Genomic DNA, 22757 nt, shown 5'->3' on the forward strand with positions numbered 1-22757 from the left:
CGCGTAGTCACCACCCTCACAGTGACTCGTGAGATGCGTCAGAAGATCGCGGAATGCTCCTTCAAGCCATGCTGTCACGTTTGTACCAGCGTGAGGTTGGCGGATACGCAATGTTATCTCCCGACCACGTAGTTGAAAACGTTTGAAATAACGGGCTGTATCGTGTGTGATGATGATCCGCCCTCCCGGGGGTTGCACATCCCCGAAAGCCTCATTCCCCTGTGTATTGCGCGTTCTTCCCCCGCCCGTTTGCATATCTGTAATCAAACAAAGGCGTGAGTTATAGAGTAGAGATCGTCGATAAAAAGGCATATTGTAACTTTAGTGTACCTGGTACTAATCGCGGTACGCCAATAACGAGTCAGCTGACGAGTCAACTGACGAGTACCCTGTGGTAAATATTACAAAACCTTTTTAAACATATCCTGTATATACCGCAAGGGCTAGAGATAAAGAGAGAGAAAGCGCGCGAGTGAGGGAGAAAGAGAGAGAAGACGGCATTATTTCTTTACCTGAATCACACTCCATCAGTTGTTGAAACCATAGGCCGAAGCGTCTAGCGTCTAATTGCTCCTCGTTTAGACGCTCCTCCTCCTCCTCCTCTTCCTCCTGTTGAGCATCCATCGGATACACCCCCAGCTGATTCTCGGTCTGTACGAGGTCATCTTCCTGCTGACGATGGTGGTGATACGATGGACCCGCTATCGCTCCGTCGTCATCGTTAGCTCTGGCTTGCCGGTACACAGCTGTTTGGGTTATTTCATAATCTCTGTTTATTAACGCGGTTTATTTTTATTTTATTATCACTGTACGACTATGCTTACCCAGTATATCAGACCGATCGCTAAACATCAAGGAGGGGTTGAGAATAGTCGACGCCTCGTCGTCATCAGACTCGGGCTGCAGCGGTATCGGCTCGGCCGAGGCTGCCGAGGTGCTCGCTCTAGGCTCTTCCTCAGCCCTCTCCTCATGCTGCGGTTCTGAAAAAATACCGCTCCAGTAGTTTTTATATCTAAAAACGAAAACCGCGGATAATAATGCCAAAATAGAGTTGAATACGCACGGTAGAGGGCGGTTTGATGCTCTAGATCCGCTTCCTCCACAGCTCTCGTCGCCTCAGCGAGAGCCTCTTCTTCTTCGTCACTCACCGCATCGTAAAACTGCCGATATCCTATGGTAAAATGCTGCGGTATCGGCTCGGCCGGGGCTGCCGAGGTGCTCGCTCTAGGTTCTTCCCCTACCCCCTCCTCATGCAGCGGTTCTGAAAAAATACCGCCCAGTAGTTTTTACCCTGACAACTCAGCGACCCTTCAATTGAAGGGTTGTCGACCCGATGGGTCGTAAATGTTCAAAAAACGACCTCGTTTATAGAGGGTTGTACAACCCGAGCGCACTTCTGTTGGGGGTTGTCGACCCTCAGATTAGACGGTAGTCGACTTCTCCGCAAGCTCACTCGGCGGTCGTCAACTCTCCGTCTGGATGGTGTACGACTGCTCTTGGGCTTCTCGATCGCCGGTCATCAACCCTCTCGACGCAGGGTTGACAACTGCTCTTGGGCTTCTCGATCGCCGGTCATCAACCCTCTCGACGCAGGGTTGACAACTGCTCTTGGGCTTCTCGATCACCGGTCATCAACCCTCTCGACGCAGGGTTGACAACTGCTCTTGGGCTTCTCGATCGCCGGTCATCAACCCTCTCGACGCAGGGTTGACAACTGCTCTTGGGCTTCTCGATCGCCGGTCATCAACCCTCTCGACGCAGGGTTGACAACTGCTCTTGGGCTTCTCAATCGTGGCTTATTAAACCGTCTGTTCATGGAGTTATTTTTGACTGCACTTATTTTTCTGGGGGAACCATATTAATTACATTAGGGTTTTCAGAAACCTGATGTAATCTTTGGTGCCTGATGTTTTGGAAAGGTTCTGAACGACATAGTTTTCGAATGGAATATATACTATTCGAAGCACATGGCATATTCGGTATTCGATTCCAACGCAAATCATTGCGAAACTGCTAGTACACCTTCTAATCTAGAATGAAATACATTCTTACAAATATTTATATGTGCAGTGATATATATATATAATTATAAATATATATATAATAGTATATTATGTACTCGAGGAGGCAAAGTAGACAACTTCAAACCGCAGCAGAATCGTCACTCGAGCCAAAGACGAGGGTACCCGGTTAGAGGTGGTCTAATTTCAGTCCCGTGGAATGTATACTATCATCACATATGCACCGAAAATTCAACCTTCCGATTTTGAAAAGTTGAACTTTCGGCGCATGTGTGGATAAAATTATTTTGTCGTTTTTCACCAAGTCTCTTGGGATTTTTATTGTTTTCAAATTGTACTGGTACATTCATTTGATACAGAGAGATTCTCAAGCCATTGATTTTATTTTCTAAAATTTATAGGGGAGGGTGGGGCACGACGGTCCCCTAAATTAGAGGCTTTTCGGAGGGCCGTCGTGCTCCACCCTCCCCTATGGATCATTTCATGTCAATTCAACGATGTTGTGGCGGTGACCTTTTTCGATTCTTTTTATTTTTTAATATGTTTATATACATGTTACAAGAAGCCTTCAGCTAAATTTTTAGCTCGTTATCTCCACCCATTTTCGAGTCATCGATTTTTGCTTAAAAAATGTATATCTCTGATTACAATTATCATAATATCACTTAATACGGGTCATTTTTCAAAATTTTCAACTTTTCTAAATAAAAATTAAAAAAACGGAAAAATAATTTTTCTCAATGCTTTCTCGGCTATTTTTAGTCGAAAAATTGGTTTTTCGTTCAATGGGACAATTTCGATTTTCTTCAAGAAAAATTCACAAAATTCTGTGTTAAAAAACAAAATTTTTGAGCCTTATTGCAAGATGGGCTTCAAATAATTTCTCGTAAAAAAAATTAAAAAACTTTTTTTTCTGTGATTTCGATTTATTTTTTTTTAAGATCATGGAATTCCTTCAATATTTTGAGAGTGATTGAAGGAATTCCGTGATCTTAAAAAAAAATAAATCAAAATTACAGAAAAAAAAGTTTTTTAATTTTTTTTACGAGAAATTATTTGAAGCCCATCTTGCAATAAGGCTCAAAAATTTTGTTTTCTAATACAGAATTTTGTGAATTTTTCTTGAAGAAAATCGAAAGTGTCCCATTGAACGAAAAACCAATTTTTCGACTAAGAATAGCCGAAAAAGCATTGAGAAAAATTATTTTTCCGTTTTTTTAATTTTTATTTAGAAAAGTTGAAAATTTTGAAAAATGACCAGTATTAAGTGACATTATGATAATTGTAATCAGAGATATACATTTTTTAAGCAAAAATCGATTACTCGAAAATGGGTGGAGATAACGAGCTAAAAATTTAGCTGAAGACTTCTTGTAACATGTATATAAACATATTAAAAAATAAAAAGAATCGAAAAAGGTCACCGTCGCAACTTCGTTGAATTGACATGGAATGACTCATACACACATAAACATCGCTTAGAAATCGTACTAGAATAAGTCGTTGATGTTCTCGGTTGTCTGTTTTCTTAAGAGTATGGATCAGTCGACTAACCTCACTTGGAATTTTTGAAATTGAAATTCTCTGACACGGTTTGACCGATTAAAAAAAGGCTCTGTCAGCCTACGCAGAACGATGGCAGAAATCGACTGACAGAGCCTTTTTTTCAATCGGTCAAACTGTGTCAAAGAATTTTGATTTCGAAATTTGCAGCTATCTCTCTCGCACTCACGGTTGCGATATACCGACTGATCCATCCTCTTAAAATCAAAACATTGTATCATGGATCTACGGATTTATCGTTCAATTACGAGAGTTATCCAATACTACTATACCATAAGGTGTTATTTAAAAACAAAACTGTCAAATTTACGTGTTAAAATTATGTTGATATTGAATATAATCGATTGGTTTCGATAAATTATCTGATATCAGAAGAGTATGAGGCATTCCACATCAAATCACCGAGCCCATGACCATCACCCTTTTTTTTTTAATTTGTTTATCTGGTAGTACCAACCAGAGAAAGCTCTTTGGAATTTTTTTTCGGACCTTTATCTCAACCCATATAATAAATTTGATCTTTATAAAATTTTACTAAAACTTTTTTGAAATGCTCATAATTTATTCGAAAACATAGATATTAAAAAATAATAGCAGGTAATTTTGTTGGTATTTAATCTTAGTTTCATAATTAAAAAATTTTTTAAATATGAAAACAGATTTCAAAATAGAAAACAGAAATATGAAACAAATTTAAAAAAATCAAAAAAGGTGATGGTCACGGGTTCTGTGGTTTGGTGTGGAATGCCCCATATATATGTCAACTTTTGTAGATTTTTGAAGAACAACCATTTCGATGGTTTCCGTTCTACTCCTAAATAGTAAGAACAAATGACACGATGCGATTCGGAATAAATCTTAAATTATCACCCGTCATGAAATGTGGTTTATAAATAAATGTACTTATATGTTAGAAAATTAACGTACCTATTTATTAGAAAATTAGTCATCTTTGTAACTTAAATTACAATAAGTTTTGATAATAAATTTTAAATTTGCCATTTTGGTCCATTTTGGTTATTCGCTAGCTGAATCGTCATCTGATGCAAAATTCTCTTCAGCCACGTTTGGCTCTTCACATTGCTGTTGGTTTTTCAAATGGTTATTCCCTTTCCTTTTTTGGTTATGTCGATTGCCCTTCAATTTAGCAGCTAGGAACTTCCTTCCATCTTCATGGCTTGTAAAACCATCAGTCGGAATTTCCTTCGTTTGTTGAAGGGTAAAGCATACATCTGTTTCGATATTTTAAATAGTTTCTATAAAAAATTATTCAAAATAGCCTCTATTTATATGAAATGGTATTTAGAAACTTTCAAATATTTTGAAAAAAAATTTGACACAATTCTTTCATCAAATTGGCGATCCGAACTACCGATGGTGGCGCGATCGTTTATCCAATTGGTTTAAAATTTTCTTTTCTTAATGAAAAAAATAATTACAGAAGTTCATAGTTTATATTACAAGTACACTATTTTAAATATTTTTTCTTCCCATCCACCTCGCTTTAGCTTAATGTATTCAAAAGATTCAATTATTTATGCAAATTTTATCCCAAAATTATGCTTTTTTTCCACACATTTTCGATATTGATCAAAAATGAAAAAGAAAATAAACTAAAAAATTGAAACTGAGAAAAATTTAACCGTTGTACTTGATGAATCTATGAGTATAAGATTAGATAATGTGAGCTAAAAAAAATGGCCTATTACAACGGCCAAATTTTTTTAAGTTTACATTTTTTGGTTTATAATTTTTTTTTCGTTTGGTGTTTTTATTTAAATTTTTATGATCTTCATTTTTCTAGTCTCAATTTGTTTTTGTGATGTTCTGTCTTTATATTTTTTGCGGTTGCAATTTTTTGCTTCCAGTTATTTTTTTTTTTATTTTGTTGAATAAATGTACTGGTCTCTAGTTTTTTTATTTTTTACAGCATTCATGTCGTATTTTAGGTTTATAAATACTTACCAATGAGTCCCTTAATTATTTTCTCAGGAATTTTTATTTGTCCTTTTCGTTTAGTCATCTTATTATTCGACAGTACCAATTTTTTCTGTTCTTCTGCCGTCCAATAATTGTCTATCAAATAGTTCAATCTTCGGCGCAAATTAACAGCTCCGCAAGCTTTTATCAATACCGATTGTTTGAAAACTATTCCGCGTACTAATTCGACATTCTCATTATTTCGTACCGTACTTAGATCCACTAAAGGTTCTACATGAGGAGCCTTCTTTGTTTTTATTTGTTCTGCTATCATATCTTTTCGGATTGATTTCAACATTTTTCCAATATTCGTTGTTACTTGAATCAACTATAAAGTAAATTATATGTTACAAAATAATACTCGTCGCAAACACAACGTTGATTGTGGGTCTCAAATAAAATGTTTGACAATAATTTGTAGATATTATGAATGTTTTTCAATGCTGTTTTACCTCCTCCACCTTACATAAGTTTTTGCCCGTACGTGCACGATTACCACAACAACCATCATCCTCTTGTTCCTCTGTACACTCAGAATCGTATTCGGCAGTCTCCGTGAGAGTCTTTAATGATTTTAGGGTAGTTTCATTTTTACCGGTGTTGCCTGTGCTCCTTGCTTTCTTTTACGTGGAAACAAGTATGCATATATTAATCTCATACTAATCGATTCATTGTTATTCACTATATAAAACGTGTATGTCGTTTTGCACAAGCAGTTACTGTTGAAATAAACCATTGTACTAATATCATTATTCAACGATCTTACGTTGATTAGACCACTGCGGCATTATTAAACTTTCCAGACGTCACTTGTAATTTTTCCTATTCTATTCTACCTTATTTATAAACCTTCTTATATTCAATTTTACCTTTTTGACGATAATTGTCCTTTGTGTATTCCCGGTTTCCATCGGTAACCCTCTACATTCAATTATATTATGGTCGTTTGCGTTTCGACATGATGTCGATGGACATGATTTTGATGTCCCCTCTTTAGGATCAAATTCGTCGTAAAAATTTTTGTCCTGTGCATATACATGTTTGCGATACATTATTTTCAACGGATTACCACACATTTATCGAGCAAAGTGACATTGTTGAATGATTCAGATGTCCGTACACAGGGTCCCCATACACATATGCTGTGTATCCATTCCGAAGCACTGTAAGGACCTCCTCAATTTCATTTTTACCTTTGAGACAATTTTTTTGTTGCGTACTTTTTTTTCCATCGATGCTACTTTCGGTACAATTTCTTTGACGATCGTAGTTTTATCATACGATATCGATGCATTCTGGGTCTCTCTGTCATCATCAATTAAGTCATACAAATCTTCTTCCTACAAATTTACTAATTTTCAATTAATTCAAATGTGTTCAATTTTATTTCATAACGTCGATCTTGGTATAATTCATCCTTTATCGGATTCCAACATGTACAATGAAGGAAAGACGAATATTCTCATGACTTTACTATATTTTGTACAATTGCTTTTATTTATTACCTCCTTTTTACCCAAGTATCTTTTTCCGTCGCATTCCTTGTTTTTCAATTTAGCTTTCGTTTTTGTTTTTTTGTCTCGAGGTAATCTGCAATTTTTATTCGTCCGTTCCTCGCTCATTTGTTTATTTGAACCCATTGTTTGAATCACTTGCTGTACCGAGGTTATTACGTTTCTATTCGATTCCGTTTGTTCCTCACCACTGCTTGACTCGTTGCACCAAGTCGTAATTTCTCGAGCCTCCCGACGTAGAGATTTATCTTTCTGCAAATCATCATTTTTGTTCATACATATTCATATTCAATCTTACCAAATAATTTTAATCATACATTATTATGGTTTAATAGTTTACATTTTGATTAACATTACAGTCTGTTCCCACAGAATTCCGCGATGGGTCCATTGGGAATTCTAATTTGAATCTTCGCGGGCCTCCTTTCCGGATCGGAGTTTCATAAGCTTTTACTGCTACCTTTAAATTTGTTAAATCGTTAACGTTTTACAATTTCAGAGCTCGAAGCTGATATAACAGTATACCTTTTCATTAGCCATACAGGAATTCGTTGTCGCATACTGTCTTTGGCTCATCATGAGTACGCTTTCACCCTTGCGTAATATTCTTGTTTCAGTAACAGTTGGTTTTTTAATGGGAGCTACCGTTGAAACATCTTCGTGAATCTGTTTCGTTAAGTACCTCAAACTCATTATTATTGTTATTTAACCTTTTATTAACCTTTCGTGCATATTATAAGATTTCTTTTCTATTTTTAAAATCCCTTCACATCAATTTTTATTTTTATTTCAATTTATTGACAATTTTTGACTATTCGTACGCTACGGTAATTAGCTACCGATTGTATTTTGATGTAGATAATTTGCGCTTTCTAATTTTCTTTTTCATAACCAATCTACTTCAAGGTTCACCTGATATCGTAATTTTTTGGCCGTAATTACAAATATTCTTTCTTACGCGTTGCAATTGAGTCTCGATGTCGTTTTCAATGTTGTCACATTCATCCCTGACTGCCGTCTCGCCAGCGCTCTTATCGGTAACTCTCATATTTGCGTTTGTGAGTTCCGTATACTCTTTCAACTCTACGTGTATTCTTCCGCCTATTATATTTTGGACCTCGTTTGTGGACGCCACGACATGAACCTGCTTTTTTGATTTCGATATTAATTCAACATTAATCATCATATGCTTAACTCTATTCTCCTATATTATTCCATTCTTCATTAATTTTGAAATCTCGTCAACTCCTACTACGTACGTAATGATTTTCCGATATCACTCTACTTACATCGTCAAGTTTTTCCATTAAGATTTCCTTCTCACGCATCGCTTTATAGTAACCGTTCCCATCATTGGGATTATCGTTGTCTTCAATAGCTTTTTGACTTTCCACAGCGAATGTCAACCTGGTTTTTTGAACCTTGTCATACTCGAATGGTGTTTCGTCTACCGGTATCTGTTGATTGGTTCCAAGATTTACAAGAACACGTCAGCTCTCAACATATTATTTCCTTGCACTTATTTATTTGTGATTATTGGCATGATTAGTTCTGCATTGCGAGTGATAATGGATTACAAAAACAGGTTATTTAATATTTATACACTCACTTCAACTGACGATTCTCTACATTAGTATTTTTCTTCATTTTCAATTCGAATTTTTTATATATGAAAGTATTTTGACTATGTTGAATATTGAATTGCTAAATGAAAATAGATATCGAATTGAAATATTGATACATTTGTATTATTTATAGAATAGCATTATTTTTTATTACTATACTGTAACGATAATGCCTGTGGAAATACTTTCTAAAAGTAAAAATTACGTTTCACTTACAGAATTATGCTTTTTCAATGCGTGTCCATCATCGTGGATTGATAAAACTTTTTCATTGAGGTGATTCAAGTCACGGTTTGCCTCATTGAATATTTGGTCTTCCATACTGGTTTCTCGTCCCTCCCTTCCATTGACGATATCATCTGCTTTTTTTTCGCAGTAAATTGGTATCTGTACAATTTCAAAATTAAAACACATATTTACGTTGTTTCCCGTTCTTCGGAATGGCCATTAAATTATCGGAGATAATATTAGTGATTATCTCAATGCAGTGATGATATGCGCATTTCAATAATTGTTGAACATGTACGGTCTCCACATCATCCTTTAGTTACACTTACATTGGTTTCGTTTGTATTATTGTCGTCATTACTGTCATCGTCGTCGTCAGATGAAGATGCAATTCTCAAAATTTTTTTCCATTTACGAGGAGCCAACGGTTCCTTTAAATTACACAGTTTTCCTGTAAAAACGGTTTAGGCGGTTTCGTCTATCTAACGTATGAAACATCATACCAGCGGGTATGTTTCCATCAACAAACCTCTTCCATACTCTCGTCATCCTGACTCCGTTCATCGTGGACTGAATGACGTTGTAATTTTAAGGCCTGGCGGTTCTCCTTGTTTATCTACGGAATGAATACAAATTATGTTAATTGTTACATCTATTTCCATTTCCATTGCACTTTAAATAGATTTTATTTTATCTTTACCGGTAATATTTCTGTAAAGTCATAGGTCAGTTGTTTTTGTGTAAGGATTGACGTTTTTTTCAAGGTTTTACGCGTGTTCTGAAAATAATAGTGTTATTGACATGAAATTTTGATCCTTCTGACGTTTTTATTTTGCACTGAGTTGATGCAACGGTCGATAACATTTTTATATTACGAGTATGTCACTGAGCTTTACTCTTAACTTAAATGTACTGAAACATAATTATCTCCGTTGGCAAAACATGCGGATATCATAATAAGATCCAAATTGTTGATGCCTCTTTTCGAAAATTTCATGTGCGTCATAGCAAACTTCTAAACAGCAGTATTTCCCCAAAGTTATGCTTGCAACAAGTTAAATGAAAATCGCCTCAGATGCTGTAGTTTTATGACACTGAAGTTTGCAACGTTGAAGTCCAAAGAAATGATCTGAAAAATCTCTCTAACAATTCCAGTAATTCTCCAATTCTGTTACCTACCTAATTTGGAATTCATAGTTACTCAGTTCATATCAATGATTCGTGAAATAAAAAAATGGTGAATCATATATGTTTTTTTCGTTAATTTCGTTGGTCTCCAATGTTGCAAATTTCAGCATCGCGTAATTTTTTTTAGACTAAGCCATATCACTTTTCTCATTTTTTTTTGTAATACCCGTTGTAGATTGTTTCATAACTTACGTCTTTTTGAAGGCATTTCTTCCTCAATCCCGATCTCGATAATTCTTCGTCATTGTTCCGAGTGGTTTTTTCATTGACAGATATCAGTGCTGGACTATACTTGATCACTGGGGACTCCTCTAGAGGTTTCTTCTTAGGAATTCGCCTAGCACGCTCGAAGGTATTCCCATTTTCGTTTTCATTTTCCTGTGAATCTATAGTACATCAGGCGATACAGATCTATCCTCCAGGAGATGTTTTCAATATTTCCACCATAGTCATTATGTATTTTATTATATCAATATAATATACATTTCTCACTCACCAAGACACTTTATCACGCGAATCCTTTCATATCCGCCTTTTTCCTGATTGCTTTCATTCGGTTGACGAATTCTAAGAGAGTGCTGGTTCATCGGGTTTCGGAAGTATTTTTCAATCGTTTCGTCTGTACCTCTTGAAATTTTTTTACTTTTAGCATCTTGTAAGAATATCTCATTCGCCCGGGCTGTTATTCCATTGCACCCTTCTCTGTCGATGTATTCTATTACGTATTCCTTATTTTTGTTGACCACTAGTTCCTGAAATGTTAAGAGCGGAGTATTTTTTAACTTACACGCAATATGGTTTTTTGATTACATATCTAACTACGTTGATAAACTTCATAGTTTTTATTCAATAACACGATCATCGCGTTCAAAAGATAAGAGGATCTTAGTTCCTATCATCATATAACTTTTGAAGCATCTCAACATTTTTCATTACAGAGTTTTTTAAATTATTATCTACATGTTTCATCCTTATATCATTAGAGCGAGACTAAATTTTTTTTTCCAGTTTGACTTATCACTAGTATTCAGAAGTACTTACATGTATATTTGCACTTTTTGGTTGACCGTCCACGATATTTATATTCTCATCATTAGTCGACATTTTCTCCATATCGCCTTTGGTTATTTCCTCCAACTTAAGAACACTACACACCTTCAATAATATTTGCTGGCACGAAAATATTGATGGGAATGGCTGTCAATTTTATTGAACGTGCGGATTTTGTTTCAATTGACTATCTAACTGTCAGTTAACTATCTGTCAGATAGATTTTACCGGAAAGTTTATCGATCACTTTTTCTCCAGCGTTGTTCCGCGAAATTTATTTCAAAGATCGGTAATAACCTAGCAATATATTGCGATTGTTATATATGCTTGAGACTCTGTGTTCATGTGTAATCAAATTACTGCGCACGATTCGAAACTGCAGTTACCATTTCCGTGATGCATAACGCAATATTGCCTTTCACAATCGCAACATGTAAGTACGATATAAACTATAAAATGAAACTTATTATGAGAAAGTTAATTGAATGCCGCTTCCATATCATATCCGTATGTCTCATTCACACTACCATAAATTGAAGGATTTTCACATAAATCATTCATTACGAACTTATTCGTTTTGTAATAGATCAATGTAGAATCGTAACAGCGTCACCGGTAAAGATGACAGAGATTCAGGGATCTCATAATTCAAATATACATAGTACACTTATAATCTCCACTATGATCGTGCCATGGTGGGTGTTCATTTTATCTGTTGGTTAAGCGAGTTACCACTCTAAACCACGTTGGATAAAACAGTGAACAGGAGTTGATTCCTATTGAAGTAAGCCATGCATATTCTCTTAGATCTTGTGCGTATACGTGTTGTCAAGACAACTTGTGTTGTTTATTCAATTTTTTGCGAGCAGTATATTAGGTAGTTGTTTCTCAGACAAGCTATAGAATAAGTGTGAGGCTCAATAAAATTATTTTTAAAATGAATGACTTCAATTCTCCTCGTCTGTTTTGTGAACGCTTTGTAAAGTCTTATTAAGCGAAACTGTGAGACGAATCCAAAAATTTCAACGAAGTGAATGTGTACCTCCTGTGAACTGGACCGACGAATTTTGGATCTTTTTTGAGTCACTACCGTGACTCAAGATATTGTTGGATAAAAATCGAGGTTTGTCGTCATATATTTGTTTAGATTGGTTATATAAAAATGGAAATAAAAAATCCGTGTAAATTTAGCCATTTTTTTTTAATTCTAAGATATTTCCTATTTACCAAATTCAAAATCGTAAAAACGGTTATGACTACGCTTACACGGCGCTTTTTTCTGATTCAGTAATGTCTGCAGTAGTAAATAGAAGTGTTAAAATGTGTGTGTTGAAAAGCGTGTAATTTTTTGAGTCGCTACGGCGACTCTAGATATCGTCGTATAAAAATCGAGGTTTGTCGTCACATATTTGTTTTGATTAGTTAAATAAAAATAAAAAATACGTGTAAAATTGGCCCGTTTTTTTAAATTTCGAAATATTTCACGTTTCCCAAATCCAAAATCGTAAAAACGATTTGGATTTGATTTGATAAAAACGACGACCCTTTCAATAATATTGCACAATAATGTTATATGATGTATTGGACGCGTTCAATTTAAATTTGCTTAAACATCTGTTTAATCATTGACGAATGTTTCAATACTACCCTTACACGTTGAATAATATTGTTCAATCATCTATATTGTGCAATATTATTGAAGGTGTATGGCCACCTTGTTCTGGCAAATAAGTAACGCCCTATATTGTAAATACGCGTATCAAAATGCGTATAAACGGTATTTAACACTTGGATTAACTAGCTTAAACTCAGATTAATGTTAAAGAAAACGGACATTATATTTTTTTTTGAGGAAATACTTATCATCAAGTGCAGCATTTTATTTTGAATAGAAAAATTTTAATGTTTTGACCATCCAATTATTTAGTTTATTTAATATTTATTAGACGCAAGAGAGCAAATAATCGTTGAGATTCTTTAATAATTCGTAAATATTTGACAAAAGATTAAGTGTTAATCTCTTGTTGCCAATTCCGTGGGGCAAAATTGAAATTTGTTGAATTGAGTTAAGGTCCGCTGAATAATAGGATGTTTTTTTTGTCTGTGAAAGAAGACAAAAAACAAGCGAGACTTCATAATGTTTCCTTCGAATGTACAAAATGTACAATTGCCTTACATCGAATTTCTCACTGATGAACTTCTTGACGATGAAGACAACAAAGTTTCAGAAGCTTTTGAAGTTATTCGGAACGCTTTCAAACGTAAGAACTCTCAAGTGTGACTCAACTATAAAAAATGTTTTGTGATGACAACTAATCTTATTTCCAGAAGCACAACAACGAACTCGAACAATAAAAAAAGCGTACAAAGATTTGGAATCTATAACTTCAAATTTACTTAAAAAATTTGAAAACAAGGAAACATCGGCAAAGAATGAGGCTAGGAAACCGCTTGTGGAAAAAAATTTAACATGCTTTAATTCTTCATCGCTGCCAAAATCTCATCACTGCCGGAAAAAAGACTTGACAACAGAACGTGATCTTGATTACAATTTGGGCAATTTATTCGACGAGAATTATTTGTCGAAAAAACAAACTTTCGATCAAATTGAAAAACGAAATAAGAAAAATAAATTTCTAAATTCAACGAGGCAGGATCAACGGTCGACTTCTACTCCGAATGAAGAGATCAAATTTGGTCTGGCTAAAAAAAAGGTCGACGCTGTCACTTTAAAAAAGGAGGATTCTATTATCGTCATTCCAACTGCAAGTCAAATTGACGAAACTTCTCCCTCACTGTTCGACGACGAAGATGATGATATTTTGATGTATTCCCAGGATTTTGTGAACACTTGTACGGAATACACAGCTGTAGATGACTCATCTTTACGAACGGATAAAGAGCAGAATCTTGGAAAGATAAGAAAAAAACATCCCGTTCCCAGCAACTTGAAAACTTCACAACGCGTTCCTTTCAAAGATTCCATAGATGCGACTTTTTTCACACCAACCGAAATTGATGTTCTCAGATACGATTTGAAGGACAAACCGCCTCGGAATGGCTGTTCAAAAGTCACAGATCCTCGTGGAAATTCTGATAGAGTTCGACCTTTCAGAAGAACATCTAACAAAAATTCCGAAAATTTATCTGTAAACTTTCGTAATTTGATCAGAAATATCTCAGCATCAAACAGCTCACCGCAAAAAATAAAAAACAGTTCACAATATGCTCGCAAAGGTGTCAAGCGAAATGTGGCAAAAAAGAACAAATTGCGTGGTTGGGACTGTGCACAGTGTGAAAAGGTTAGTAATTTTTACTTTTTTTCATAAAAAAATATTAGAATCATTTTCGAATATTAATTTTTTTTTTTTATATTATTGATTTCAGTACTATGCAAATTTGGATTTATCAGATATCGAAATTCAAAAACGTAAAGACAAGTGTTCTCGTCACAGATCCAACTTCAATCCGCGATATTCAACTCCGCCAGGTTTCTGGAACCCGGAATTCCCAGATTCTCCCAATTTCTGTGACAGCAGTGATAATTAACGCGATCTATCCGTTGTTCAATTGGTAAAAATCCTGCTGCACGTTTTATTCCGAGTAGGTTGATATTTGAAAAAAAATATTAGTTCCACGCTATTTTCATTTTCAACACTCCAGAATTTAACGTCCCGATGTAGAGCGGAATCATTAAGACGTTAAACAGTGTGGATGTGCGAGTTCTTGGAGTTATTTCGAAGTTTAGTAAAATGAGTCCTGAGGATTGGATTCATATGACAAAATTATACGGAAATGAAAATGATTTATATCATACTCAGTTGCGGAAAAAATCCGTTCGTTAATCTATAACCCCAAATTTTTTTTTTAATAACAATTATGTCTCATAATTACAAAAATCATGCCTCAATGTTTTTATGTCAGAGAATCAAAATAAATACTCAAAAACATTTAATTAGGAAATGTGTCAAATTCTATTAATTATATTTATCATTATTTACTACTACTGATTTCCATGATTTTACAGGTGACTGCTCAAATGACCAATGTGCTTGTCTCTAGTTATTTTATAGCATTCATGCTGTATTTCAGGTTTTTTGTTCATACGGATGATGATATTGAATAGAATGATTGGTAGTGAGAGTATGTCATAATATTATCAATTTTTATATTTTTCTCCAGATAAAAATTTTTGAAAGTACCTTGAAATTGTCGCATAAACTCAGAATAAAGTATCGTGACGATGGAGGTAAGGACGATAAGAGAAGTCGCGTACCGAAGTCACAGAACAGTGCAGATGAAGAGAAAGGCTTATGAGGAACTGTTTTTCAGTACGTGCCAAAGATTTCCTATGGAGGCAGAATATCCCCAATATCAATTGATACCGGTAAGATACGAAAATAAAAAATTGTTAAAAATTTTGTGATGTCATCAAATTTTCAAACGGCCCTCACGGACAAACTATTTCAGCAAAATCTACTTGTATCGATTTTTTAAATATTTTTTTCTTTCTATTGGTCCTTGTTGCAAGCGAATCTGTTCAGCCTATCTTAAGATATGATAATTTAGTGAACTAAAGTGCAACGATTTGAGAAAAATTCAATTTCAAGAGACTGTCATTACAACATTGTTTTATAGCGTACTTTTCACTACCCTTGATTTTTCGTTCATCAATGGTTTCGCTTTGTTTTTTTATTCTTCATCAAGTCAAATCCGAAATACTATGTTAGTTTTTTCTTCGAAAATAAATGATATCCGTAAACAAACTTTCAAAAATTATGAGCAACACTTGGTACTAAATATTCGCGACTCCAGTTAAAAACTCTTCATGAAGTCCAAATGTTTTATTCTCCAAACAAAAGTGATATATATAGGAATTCTTTTAAAAAATAAAAATTACCAAGTATCAAAAGTTCGTAACTTAATTTGCAAAATATTAACCTTTTAATGAGGCAAATTTTTATATTGGAATCAACCCTTTTTTTTTCATAAAATTTGTGCTTAATATTGATGAATTTTTCAAGTAGAGTGGACCAAGCTAGTGGTCGATATTTCGACCAGACTCATCATTTAAAGATTAAAAAACGAAATGAATTCCAAAAGTAAACAAATTGAATTTTAAAAAAATATTGGAAATGGAAAAGAAAATTTACGTCGCATGTTAAATTTTTACTCTTCAAATTGATGAATCAAACTTGCCGAAAAATAATCGAAATCGTAAATATCGTTTGCAATAAAAAATCAGGAGCTTTTAATTAATGCCTGCATTGGTTGGTATTACTGACGTGTATTGTTATTTATTATTACGGTTGATCGAAGTTCTGACGGTTCTGGACCGGTGTTGAACTGCAATACCAATACGAAAACTTGGCGTACATGGTTAAGTAGAGGAGCCTGGGAAAATATCGAATCGATCTAGAGCCGCGATAGTGACTTAAAACACGTACATTCATGTTTAAGCTAGTCGGTCCCAGAGAATTTACAGGAGCCATCGTATTTCCGATAGTTTTCAAAATTTCTTTGCTTAATTGAAAAATAATAACACAAGTTTAGAGGATATCGCGAGTTTACATATTTGTTTTTTTTCTATCGATTGCAACCTCTTGCAATTTTATAATTTAACGCATTCAAAAGTTATTCATTATTTAGTCTTTAACTTCATCAAAAAATTGTGTATTTTTCGCACACAGCTTTAATTTTATATGTGTTTTAGCGACTCTAGGTATATTCTGGTTCTGTAACGTATATGTCCGTAGTACTTGACTGTATACTAATATTTCTTTCATTCAACATTTCTACATGCTACATAATGACGGATGATATGAGGCTATTGCTACAGATATCATGATATATGTTCGTGGATAATACACGACTATATAATTAGATATTTTTCTTCCGACTTTTGTATCGTGATCGTGATCTAAGAGCTCACCGATGTGTTTTTTCCATCGCCATCGTGCATTTATTATTGTTTTAGTCGTATTTTAAACTCAGATTTGGTATTTTATTTTTTAATTAGTGTAAAAAACACATTTTTTCGTTTTACGGAGAGAATGATTAAGAGTCACGGTAGCGATTAGGTCAGTACTACAGATATCGTGATATGTCCTTGGATTCCCATTGTGCGTTTTTTACAGTATTAGTGGTTTTTTCAACTCAAATTTTGGAATTTCACTTTCATTCTAATTTTTTTGGACTCAATTTGTTTTTGTAATGTTCTTTCTTTGTATTTTACGTGGTGAAGATTTTTAACGTCCAATTTTAATTCTTTTATAATTTTTTTGTTCATAATCCGATATGCTTGACAACTTTTGCATCTATTTGACAACGTCTTCTTGCTCTAATTAAAAGTCTTATAACCCATTATTTTTATAATTTAGACGAACGATTCTAAGCTGCGTAAACAGGATTTTTGTTTGCTATGGAAACACAATACAGGTGTATATTTTGATTGAATAGAGGAAAGAGATCGAGTGAAACATTAAACTTTGGGAGTAAGTTTTAGTTCGGTGGCTGGGAATGTAAATTTAAGGATAAACGATGAATGGAGAGAATAATCCAGGGTATTAAAGATATATGTAGAAGGAAACGACTGCAGGATAGATAATGGATAAAAGATTATATATGCAGAAATGTAACACGGTTAACGATGGTTCTTTTTTCAATGCATTGCGACATGCTACTACTTTGCGTGTGCATGTGTCAACTGTTGGTAAGAACAACGAGACAGTTCTTCACCGAGCTTTTATACTTAACCATGCACGTTAAGTTTTTGTTTGCAGTCAGAACTCAGATTAACCGCAACGAATAATGATATATGGTTGGTAATACCAACCAATGCAGGCAAAAGCATTAAACGAAGCTTTTGATTTTTGGCTGTAAGCAATAGTGACGATTTCGATTATTTTTTGACAAGTTCGATTCATCAATTTAAAGAGTAAAAATTTTAATGCGATGAGATTTTTTTCTTTTGAATTTCCATTTTTTTTAAGTTCCATTTGTTTACTTTTGGAATTCATGTTTTTAAAAATATTTTGTAGTTGAAAATTGAAAATTTTAATACTTAGTTTTACTTACTGAAAATATTGTTAAGAGAGTAAACTCAAATCGAAACTTCCGCGTATTATTTGTTGTTAAAAGACAATCGATCTATCGGATAGCACGATCTATCGATCGAATACGTAATAAAGCTTCTACTTTTGGTTGAACTTTACAACCAACCACATGTCTTTTATTCCACTGCGAAATATCCTGTCCTATCAAGTACTCCTACTACAGATTCATAATACGCAATAATGAGGCAAATGTTGGAAATTTTGAAAATATTGTCGAGATTGAAAAATGTTTGTTTTAAGGTACAAGTGAGCGATAAACAGCCAGTAAAGGTTTCATCAACACGAACGACGCAAAAAATATCCGGAATCGGTGAAACGATCAAGGAGCTACAGAATAGTCGCGACAAAAATTTGTCGAAGAGCAAAAATAACGACAATCACCTGAGCGACGAAGAAGAAAATATCAATGAAATGTATAGGAGCGATGTAGAGTCTAGTACTAACGAGGATAGTGATAACGATGAAACATGTCAAGTAATGAATGGCGGTAGAAATGAATTCGAAAAACGTTATTTAGGTAATTTCAATAGTAATGTTGCTAATAACGATAATGACATCGAAAGCGAAGAGAGCCAAGATGAAACGGGTTTGTTCGAAGTAACCGATGATAGCTCGGACGATGAAAGCGATAGGGATCAAAATAACCAATACAATGTTGAAAATGTCGATGAGAACAGTGATGTTGATGTGAATGAAAATTGCCACGCTGAAGCGACGCCATTGTCAGTAAAACGAGGAAAAATAGTGAAGTTAAAGAATAACGTCCGCGAGGATTCTATTCTTATGTGCATAATTGCAATAGCTGTACGACACTGCCTAAATCTGATAACGATAATAACATTATTGAAATATATTGGAAAGATATTACTAAGTAACACCATACCAAAGTCAAAACGGGCAATGTGGAGGAGGTTAGGAAGGAATGAAGATATTTTCCAAACCCGTCACTTGTATTGTCGAAAATGTCTTGACATAATCGGAAGGAGAAAAACACCAGTAAAAGATTGTTTCTGTAAAACTTCAGGGCCGGAGAAACCGTTGAAAACGGTAGGATTCTTTGTCATACTAAATTTGATAGAACAAATGACAAGAATTTTCTCGATTCCCGATTTCGTTCAACTTCTTAGATATCCGCAAAATCGTAAAAAAAAGTATCATGACGGAATAGAGGATATATACGATGGAATTATGTACAAAGACATGCAAAAACCAGGACGTTTCTATGTAACAAATGGAATTTTTCATTGACCATCAATACCGACGGGTGTCAGGTCGCGAAATCCTCGAGAGTCAGTGCCTGGCCAATTCTCCTTTCCATAAATGAACTTCCGCCACATGCACGTAAACGTTTTATGATATTGGCGGGAGTTTATGTGGATGGTAAACACCCTGATTTAAACGCGTTCATGAGACCCCTTGTTGAACAGCTGCACGTGTTGTACAATACCGGTATTGCGTGGAAACCAAACGGAGTTGATACGGTTTGGAGTAAATTCATAACAACAATCTGTTGTGTCGATTCCGTTGCGCGAAGCAGTGTTCTAAATATGACGAGATTTAATGGTAAATTCGGGTGTCCCATTTGTTACATGAAAGGACGAAGTTGTGAGCATAAACTTGATTGGGTATACCCAGCTGGGCAATTCGAACTTCGTACGGATGGAGAAATGCGTGCTGATATGGAAGCAGCGATGAATAGTAAGAACAGGGTCCGGGGATTTATTGGAAACAGTATTCTTAGATACCTCCCAGAATTTGACCTTCATAAAGGGGTAGTTATCGATTCAATGCATAACATGTGGCTCGGCGTAGGAAATAATACTTAATGCTAAAACAACCGATCCCTGGTACGTTCGCAGCAAAGATAGTTTAGAAAAGCTTATTAACGAACGGCTCACAAGGATACGAACACCAAGCAAAATTGCGAGAAAACCGCGAGGGATTGAAAATTGCAATGTGTGGAAGGCGAATGAATGGCGGAATTGGGTTTTATATTATAGTGTCCCATGTCTAGTAGATTTAATCGATGATGAATATTTTCGTTTATTTTGCTACTTGTCCGAAGCAGCGCACATTTTAAATGATGAATCTGTTGATATGCAACAAATCAGCAAGGCTCGAATTCTGATAGAATTTTTCGTAGAAGACTATGAAGTATTAATGGGATTGAAAAACATGACGTACAACTTACATATTCTCAGGCACGTTCCAGATTGCGTTACTAACTGGGGCCCACTCTGGACCCATAGTGCTTTTATATATGAAGATTACAACCGACAAATAATGTTATCGTTAAACAGCCCAGTCGGTCGTCAATTGCAAATCATGAATTTCTATTTGTTGAAAGATTATATACGCAATATCGGTAACGACGCGATCCCCGTAGACCCAGAGGATAAGCAGATGATAGAAGATATTTTAAATATCGGTATAAAAAAAAAAGAGTCGCCTTACGAGGAGTATCGACATTATAAAAACTTTGAAGGACTTGGGAATCCCATTGTCCGTGAACCTTCTGCTATAGAAGGGGACATTATGATAAAGAAAAACCTAACATGTTATGACGGAAAATTGAATACATATAAAAAAGCAACAATGCGAGGTCTGACTTGCGTTAGCGAAGAAGGTGATAATAGAAGAACGCTAAATTGTGACAAGTACATATTTACAATTCAGGGATTTTTCGCTAGAATTGATACAATTGCTAGTTTTGTAAATCACAATAACTTGGCGACAAATGGCGCATTCGTTACTTATTTCAAAAGTACTGGGAATAATTGCGGAGCGGGTCATTTACACGAGTTGGTTGAATCAACAGTAGATTTTATGACAACTGAAAACAAATTTACACCTGCTATTGTAATTAAAGTGAGTAATCAAATGTATGGTGTTAAAATGACAAACATATGGGAAACAGATTAAATCAAAAGATTCAATACGAAGCAGAGACGTGAATAGAATATTTTTTTTTGTTGTTGGTACCATAGATTGTTGGTACCATAGAAGTGTCGAAAAAGGTTTAAAATTGGTACAAATATCTTTAAGTGACCATAAAACTCATATAATATCAATGGTAATCGTAATGGAAATGGTAATTGTGCTCGAACAGTTTCGTATTGGCGAAACCAATATTAAGTACCAAAGCCAATCAATTTTACGAGTAATATAACTTGAAACCATTTGTTCCATAACTACATTTTATATACTTCGAAATTCTTCTATAATTTTCATTACAGTTTGAGTATCTGGTAACACTCGCCATTAAACAAAAAATACAAGTACAATACTTTGAATATTAGAAAACAAAGAAGCATGACTATCGACGATTTGTGCGAGTAAATATTCAATGGCTTGAAGATCTGCCTTTACCAAATTAATTACATAATAAATGTTTGTAATACGAATAAAAATACCTGTTATAGTACGTATAAATATTTGTAAGAATGTATTTCATTCTAGATTAGAAGGTGTACTAGCAGTTTCGCAATGATTTGCGTTGGAATCGAATACCGAATATGCCATGTGCTTCGAATAGTATATATTCCATTCGAAAACTATGTCGTTCACAACCTTTCCAAAACATCAGGCACCAAAGATTACATCAGGTTTCTGAAAACCCTAATGTAATTAATATGGTTCCCCCAGAAAAAGAAGTGCAGTCAAAAATAACTCCATGAACAGACGGTTTAATAAGCCACGATTGAGAATCCCACGAGAAGCTGTCAACCCTGCGTCGAGAAGGTTGATGACCGGCGATCGAGAAGCCCACGAGAAGTTGTCAACCCTGCGTCAAGAGGGATGATGACCGGCGATCGAGAAGCCCACGAGGAGTTGTCAACCCTGCGTCGAGAGGGTTGATGACCGGCAATCGAGAAGCCCAAGAGCAGTTGTCAACCCTGCGTCGAGAGGGTTGATGACCGGCGATCGAGAAGCCCAAGAGCAGTTGTCAACCCTGCGTCGAGAGGGTTGATGACCGGCGATCAAGAAGCCCAAGAGCAGTTGTCAACCCTGCGTCGAGAGGGTTGATGACCGGCGATCGAGAAGCCCAAGAGCAGTTGTCAACCCTGCGTCGAGAGGGTTGATGACCGGCGATCGAGAAGCCCAAGAGCAGTCGTACACCATCCAGACGGAGAGTTGACGACCGCCGAGTGAGCTTGCGGAGAAGTCGACTACCGTCTAATCTGAGGGTCGACAACCCCCAACAGAAGTGCGCTCGGGTTGTACAACCCTCTATAAACGAGGTCGTTTTTTGAACATTTACGACCCTATTGAAGGGTTGCTGAACCGTCAGGGTATGTATTGTGACGATTTTATTTTACATTATCGTCACAAATGACATGTTCGTAAGACGGAGAATTGTCGAGCCGGCATCCCGTCCTCCTCACTCGTTGTCGCGGCCACGCACCGACCACGTAGAACTTTTGTAAGATAGAAAATGGCAGGGAAAATAATAATTTATTACCACGCGGTTTA

The 22757-nt window shown here is 35.4% G+C and overlaps 4 protein-coding genes across 4 annotated transcripts; 2 read left to right on the forward strand and 2 right to left on the reverse strand.

Moving 5' to 3' along the window:
* Positions 1-4565: 4565 nt before the first annotated feature.
* Positions 4566-6171, reverse strand: LOC122406784 (uncharacterized). The gene is made up of 2 exons (XM_043412489.1): positions 5550-6171; positions 4566-4816 (listed from the first exon to the last, which is right to left on the reverse strand). Exons 1-2 carry the CDS (start codon positions 5860-5862, stop codon positions 4602-4604), a joined length of 528 nt encoding a protein of 175 aa, XP_043268424.1. The 5' UTR covers positions 5863-6171; the 3' UTR covers positions 4566-4601.
* Positions 6172-6401: 230 nt separating this feature from the next.
* LOC122412279 (transcription initiation factor IIF subunit alpha-like) lies at positions 6402-11232 on the reverse strand. The gene is made up of 14 exons (XM_043421769.1): positions 11161-11232; positions 10616-10871; positions 10312-10505; positions 9632-9709; positions 9461-9547; positions 9261-9362; positions 8920-9090; positions 8368-8535; positions 8037-8222; positions 7604-7744; positions 7419-7538; positions 7070-7330; positions 6785-6904; positions 6402-6485 (listed from the first exon to the last, which is right to left on the reverse strand). The coding sequence occupies exons 1-14, from the start codon at positions 11230-11232 to the stop codon at positions 6402-6404; spliced, it is 2040 nt and encodes a 679-aa protein (XP_043277704.1).
* Positions 11233-13994: 2762 nt separating this feature from the next.
* LOC122412369 (DNA endonuclease RBBP8-like) lies at positions 13995-14718 on the forward strand. Its single transcript, XM_043421869.1, has 2 exons — positions 13995-14471; positions 14557-14718. The coding sequence occupies exons 1-2, from the start codon at positions 13995-13997 to the stop codon at positions 14716-14718; spliced, it is 639 nt and encodes a 212-aa protein (XP_043277804.1).
* A 693-nt stretch (positions 14719-15411) lies between these two features.
* LOC122412440 (putative uncharacterized protein DDB_G0285495) lies at positions 15412-22086 on the forward strand. Its single transcript, XM_043421979.1, has 3 exons — positions 15412-15556; positions 18525-19195; positions 21930-22086. The coding sequence occupies exons 1-3, from the start codon at positions 15413-15415 to the stop codon at positions 22084-22086; spliced, it is 972 nt and encodes a 323-aa protein (XP_043277914.1). The 5' UTR covers position 15412.
* Positions 22087-22757: the final 671 nt, after the last annotated feature.

Source organism: Venturia canescens, chromosome 1, assembly GCF_019457755.1.
Source record: "Venturia canescens isolate UGA chromosome 1, ASM1945775v1, whole genome shotgun sequence".
Lineage (NCBI taxonomy): Eukaryota > Metazoa > Arthropoda > Insecta > Hymenoptera > Ichneumonidae > Venturia > Venturia canescens.

What these genes read in the sequence shown, in the direction of transcription:
- LOC122406784 (XM_043412489.1), bottom strand. Translation starts at nt 5,862, where the DNA reads ATGTTGAAATCAATCCGAAAAGATATGATAGCAGAACAAATAAAAACA. An exon ending in AATAATTAAGGGACTCATTG is followed by an intron (nt 4,817 to 5,549) that starts GTAAGTATTTAT and finishes ATATCGAAACAG; the next exon opens with ATGTATGCTTTACCCTTCAA.
- LOC122412279 (XM_043421769.1), bottom strand. Translation starts at nt 11,232, where the DNA reads ATGGAGAAAATGTCGACTAATGATGAGAATATAAATATCGTGGACGGT. An exon ending in AGAAATGCCTTCAAAAAGAC is followed by an intron (nt 9,710 to 10,311) that starts GTAAGTTATGAA and finishes TATTATTTTCAG; the next exon opens with AACACGCGTAAAACCTTGAA. An exon ending in CCTGTATGGCTAATGAAAAG is followed by an intron (nt 7,539 to 7,603) that starts GTATACTGTTAT and finishes ACAAATTTAAAG; the next exon opens with GTAGCAGTAAAAGCTTATGA.
- LOC122412369 (XM_043421869.1), top strand. Translation starts at nt 13,995, where the DNA reads ATGTATTCCCAGGATTTTGTGAACACTTGTACGGAATACACAGCTGTA. An exon ending in ACTGTGCACAGTGTGAAAAG is followed by an intron (nt 14,472 to 14,556) that starts GTTAGTAATTTT and finishes TATTGATTTCAG; the next exon opens with TACTATGCAAATTTGGATTT.
- LOC122412440 (XM_043421979.1), top strand. Translation starts at nt 15,413, where the DNA reads ATGGAGGTAAGGACGATAAGAGAAGTCGCGTACCGAAGTCACAGAACA. An exon ending in CCCAATATCAATTGATACCG is followed by an intron (nt 15,557 to 18,524) that starts GTAAGATACGAA and finishes GTTTGTTTTAAG; the next exon opens with GTACAAGTGAGCGATAAACA. An exon ending in AAACGGGCAATGTGGAGGAG is followed by an intron (nt 19,196 to 21,929) that starts GTTAGGAAGGAA and finishes TGGTTCCCCCAG; the next exon opens with AAAAAGAAGTGCAGTCAAAA.